This window comes from Miscanthus floridulus, chromosome 2, assembly GCF_019320115.1.
Source record: "Miscanthus floridulus cultivar M001 chromosome 2, ASM1932011v1, whole genome shotgun sequence".
NCBI lineage: Eukaryota > Viridiplantae > Streptophyta > Magnoliopsida > Poales > Poaceae > Miscanthus > Miscanthus floridulus.
The window spans coordinates 43,925,033-43,930,302 of NC_089581.1; the positions used below are offsets into that span (position 1 = coordinate 43,925,033).

Consider the following 5,270-nt stretch of genomic DNA (forward strand, 5'->3'; position numbering starts at 1 on the left):
TTAAAATGATGACTAGCTAGCTCCATGCATGCCTCCATCATCCATTTATGTAGATTCTATTTCTTTATACACACAATGCAAGACGGCAGAAAGAATTTACCAATATGAGAAACCAGAAAAAGAGGGAAAGGTGAAAAGAATACTAATAAGAGCGGTGAAGAAAGAAGATACATATGTTCAACACCAAATAAATGCACAAGTGAACGAAGATATATGTTTAGCTGCTCCTCCTGTTCGTGTTAATTTCTTTATTCATCATGCCTGCTGCTCCCTCCTGCAAAGTGCAAGCTATTTGCATGCATTTTGTTTCTCTATCTTACTTCACCATTTGCTGCTCCCCTCCTGCGCTGCAGCACACCATGCATGCTTCTCTCTGCTGTTTCTGTCTACCTCTACTACCCCCATCTCTCCACCATCCCACCATTAATTTCTCTGTGTTACACTGATCCATATGATGAGTATCTGTCCCCATTTCCTACCACTCCTTCTGTCTTGCATTTATTTGGCTCTAACTCTTGAGGAAGAAAGGCAACTGATCATGAGGAACCTGACAGGGCATAATTCCAGGTGAATGATATGTCAGCAAGTGTGATTCAATGGGTGATAAACAGTGTTTCACACATCATGTTCATGATTCTTATAGTAAGGCTCCGTTTAGTTGCCAAAAAATTTTGCATAGTAACTGTCACATCGAATCTTGCGGCACATGCATGGAGGATGTCCAGCGGGGAGGATAGAAAGAGGGATATTTAATTTATGCACTAGAAGTTCAGAACACAAAAGAGTCATAGGTTTGCATGTACAAATTAAGTGCAAACATAGAAGATCATTGCGTGTGATCTAGACTCTAGAGATTAAAAATGTAAGAGTTGGTTACTTGTGTTTCCTAATCATGCATCAAACTGTTGTGTCTTTCAAGTCATGCTTAGTGAATGTAACTAGCTAGCACTGCTATCAATAACTGTTTAAGCAACCAAGAGATATTATTACTGAACAACTAGGCAGATTCATTGCACCTTTAATTTCAGTGATCAATCATTAAAAAAAACTTGACTCACCATGGGTATGACCCTCCCCCCAAAGGCATTGCTTTTAAGGTAGAAAGCAACCAACCTTCCCTAGCCAAGAAAATTCACAAACCCCGACTTTAACCAGCATAAATTTGTTCCCACCGGGAATCATACATAGGACCTGGAGGTGCTTCTAAAGAACTATAAGCACTGCGGTGTAGGCTCGAGCCTTCGGGGATCATCATGGTCACCCTAGAAGGCAAGAATCCCAACTTAGGGATGACCATAAACCCACCAGGTTGTTCACTTTGTCAGCCCTTCAAACCACGCCAATCCTTTTTAATTAAGCTATTTTTCTACCACGGGAACACACTTTACAAAGAGCTAAAAATGTGGACAACTGAGTTTTAGCAATACAATGTGTTAAAGAAGTCCAATAAAATATATCTTAGATCGTGCACATTTCATTTTACATGTATCTAGCTGCACATGCCTAGCTAGTATTTCTTGTAATCTAAGTCAATTGCTGGCTTGGTCATTTTGCTAGCTAGCGACATCAGGACTAACATACTTAACACATGTGTTAACTTGTGTGTTACACATGCATAGATATATATACATTAATGATGGAAATTGCCTTTTCTGATCCACAATGAAAAAATATGGACAATGAACTCAAGCAATCAGTTTTCCATATGCAAGCACCTATATATACTAGCTAGTATACTTCTTAATTAACATGGCAGGATAGTCATTTCATGAAGCTAAGCCACACCACTCTACTACTGTATACATGGGTGAGCAATATTAATTTTCACCAACTCAAGGATCACTTTTCTCTATAAATTTCATTAGTTCATTCTGCAAGCACTACGAATATATCAGCGTTACAGCTGGTTAATTAGTAAGATTAATAAATATACAGCACTCCCAAACAACTAGCAAGATTCCAGCTCAAGAATTTAAATAAGCTCGCTTGGGATACAAAATGGTAGTAGTAGCTGTACGTAGCAGCTAATAAAGCTAACACAGTGAACGTTTCCGTTACTACTCCCTCAGTTCCAAATCCAAATTGTAGGTGTGTATGTTTTGCTATGCGCCTAGATATACATTAATGTCTAGATACGAGGATAATAAAACTATGTATCTTGAAAAAACCTAGAATGACTTATTATGACTTAGAACATTTTTAATAAGGATTAACAAGATTAATAAAAACATATACTTTTAGTATTCTTTGTTCATGCACACTGCTGGTTCAAAAGAATTAATTTGTATGTACAAACAATAGTTTCGAAGATCGAGAAAGTCAAAAGAGAATCAAACAGAGAAGGCCACCATAGTCAATATAATCGGAAGAGGAGGATATATCTACTTGTGGTAAAAAGAATACCTTGATAAGAATCCAGCTATAGCCTGCCTTCGGGAGGCGTGCATGGATCCTAGATCGACTATGCCGACGCGACGCCATATGATGAAGACGACGGAACGGGAAAAATTCATAACGAACAAGGAACGAACACCAAACAAGAAAGAAAGGAAAAGGCTAGAGGAAGCACGAATCAGATCAGGCCGGCGGCACGACACCGCCGCTGCCCTCGTCGCTGCCATCCGTGTTCTGCTGCTGCGACACCTCGGGGTGAGACTGGCCCGAGGACGACGGCGGCGGGGACTGCTCCATCTGGTACGTGAGCGCCACGGCCGTCTGCGCCTGCGACGGCGGTGGCTGCTGCTGCTGGAAGAGGAAGCCGCCCTCGTACGGCACCGCGTCGGGCGGCACAACGGCCACCGTGGCGCCGCCGCTGCTCCCGGGCACGGCGTGCGCGTAGACCGCGGCCTGCCGCATCATGAGATCCTGCTGCTCACGCGCGACCTCCACGGCCGCAGCGAGCTGCTGCTGCGCCTCGGCAGCGGCCATCTGCTGGTGGTGGTGGAGGTGCTGGTGCTGATGCACCATGATCTGCTGCTGGTGCGGATGGTGGTGACCGTGCTGCGGCCCGACACCGACGCCGACGCCGACGGCGAGCCCCATGCCGGTGGCCGCCGCAAGAGGCACGCCGCCCGCGGCGTACTGGTGGTGGTGGTACTGCGGCGCGGCGACGAAAGGCGCGAACGCCGCGGGCCCAATGTAGCCCGCCAGCTCCTTGCGCGCGGCGGCGAGCTCCTCGCGGACCTGCTTGATCCTGAGCTGCAGGACGGAGATGTAGGAGACGCAGCCGTAGACGGGGTCACGGAGGCGCGCCTCGGCCTCGTACGCCAGCGAGTTGACGGCGTCCTCCCGCTGCGCCTGCGGCATCTCGTTGAGGAGCTTGGAGACGTTGCTGGCGCCGAAGACGCGGTGCACGCTGGAGAACTTGGCCGGGTTGTCGGGCGGGAAGTAGGGCGCGAAGACGCATCCCTGCGTGCACTTGCGCCGCAGCAGCTTGCACGCGGCGCAAGGCGAGTTAGACGACGACATCGTCCTGACTCGCCGCCTCCAGCGGGACGGCTCCTTCGATTCCTCCTCCTTCTCCTCCGCCTGTATCCGCTGAGACATACATATACGTAGAAATGAGTACTGGGGCGATCGAGATCGATGGAGCCCTGACCACTGTGTCGGATCGATGAGCCAACATGAGGCGCCGCATGTCGTATGGATCCAGGAAAGGAAGAGAGGGGGGGATTTGGACGGATTATTCCGCGGGACTCGCTAGGGCACGCACACGCGCATGAGTCTTACCGAGGGACGACGACGAAGAAGGGATCACTTCATGGCCGGAGGGATCTCTACTCTCCACGACGCGCGCGCGGCAGTGCAGGAGGCGGCAGGGGCGGCGAGCGAGGCGGACGCGGTGAGAGAGAGATGCGTGATCTGGAATTCTGGGCGGTCCAGAGCGCTCCAGGAGCTGGGGTCGTTCGTGGGGAAGACGGAAGAAGGGGGAATAGAGGACCGACTGATGGATCGACCACACGGACGTGTGGGCCCGGGGTAGTTGAGGTTACGAACTAGCCATTCAAAATGCTGGCCGTACAATACCAAGTTTATAGGCCGGCAACTCAACTGAACTGATCGTGGAAGTTAAATCACAACAGCCCGGTGAACAAATGACGCTATTTTTAAGTAAGTTGTCTTAATAAGTCAAACTTTTCTAGATTATTTGATTGGATTTATAGAAAAGAACGACGTCAAGATTTATGATACTATTAGTATTATTAGATACACCATAAAATACATTTTCATGATAGACTTATTATTTGATGCCATATATATTTGTGTTTTTTTCTATAAGTTTTGTCAAACATAAAAAAGGTTTAACTTAGAATAACTTTAGCATTTGATTTATTCAGAGACCGAAGAGATACAACTATACAAATAATATCGCGAGTAACATGTTTCTTTGTTTCTATATTTCTATATGAATAAAATATAAATTTCAGGGCTAGATTTGGAATATCATTGTTTATTGGTGACATCATTTTCAGACGAAACAACTATTTTCTCATCTATATGAAGTGTTTTTTTTATATTTATAGCATTAAGTTGGCATATATCCAATTATATATATCGTTTATTTTCCATGTTGTTGCTTTTGCTCACAAAAGATTATTATATACTGCTTAAAATTGTTGTTCTATCCCATATATGTATTAGTCTGACACGCATGGTTTGAATTTTCTGATATGCAAGCCCACTGGACCAATAATCTTGGCTTTTACCTTACATGTACCATTCTTGCATACCATTAGAATTGGCGTGATCTCATCCCATGCCTTTGCTGACTTTTCTCCTATGAGCGCCATGATAGGCTAAGAGCTGAGCTAAACCTTGCCATTAAATGGATTGACACATAAGTAAGGTTTTACATCCAAAGATTTTGTGCAATACAATATATATTAGAGGTAGCCAGGTACGGACAAAAGAGAAACAACATTATAGAAGACTATGTTGAACAATTTGAAGTTGTTTGGACATGTCCCCAAGACCGGAGTTCATCCTTGAAGCTGCCCAGTGCCACTACTTGTGCCGATTTGCCCTAATTAGTAATCCTGACTATATATATTAGTCTACCTCAACCAAGTGGTAAAATGATGAGAGACAACTGTGTGGGGACAACGAGGACTACCTCACTTATTAGGAAAAAAACTTTGGTCCCGTTCGCTTCGCTGAAAAAATAAGCTGAAACACTGTTTCAGGCTGATTTGTTGTGAGAGAAAAACACTGTTCCGGACTGAAAAAAATAAACTGAAAAGTATGGATTATAAGAGAAGCAAACTAGTGCC

General features: G+C 45.1%; 1 protein-coding gene across 3 annotated transcripts; it reads right to left on the reverse strand.

The window, feature by feature from the left end:
- LOC136538638 (LOB domain-containing protein 36-like) lies at positions 1-3,979 on the reverse strand. 3 transcript variants are annotated; one of them, XM_066530603.1, is made up of 3 exons: positions 3,730-3,979; positions 2,404-3,528; positions 1-547 (listed from the first exon to the last, which is right to left on the reverse strand). In XM_066530603.1, exon 2 carries the CDS (start codon positions 3,466-3,468, stop codon positions 2,578-2,580), a length of 891 nt encoding a protein of 296 aa, XP_066386700.1. In that variant the 5' UTR covers positions 3,469-3,528; positions 3,730-3,979; the 3' UTR covers positions 1-547; positions 2,404-2,577. The 3 variants fall into 3 exon arrangements, with proteins under 3 accessions (XP_066386700.1, XP_066386699.1, XP_066386698.1); XM_066530602.1 differs by having other exon boundaries at positions 2,404-3,537; XM_066530601.1 differs by lacking the exon at positions 3,730-3,979 and having other exon boundaries at positions 2,404-3,711.
- Positions 3,980-5,270: the final 1,291 nt, after the last annotated feature.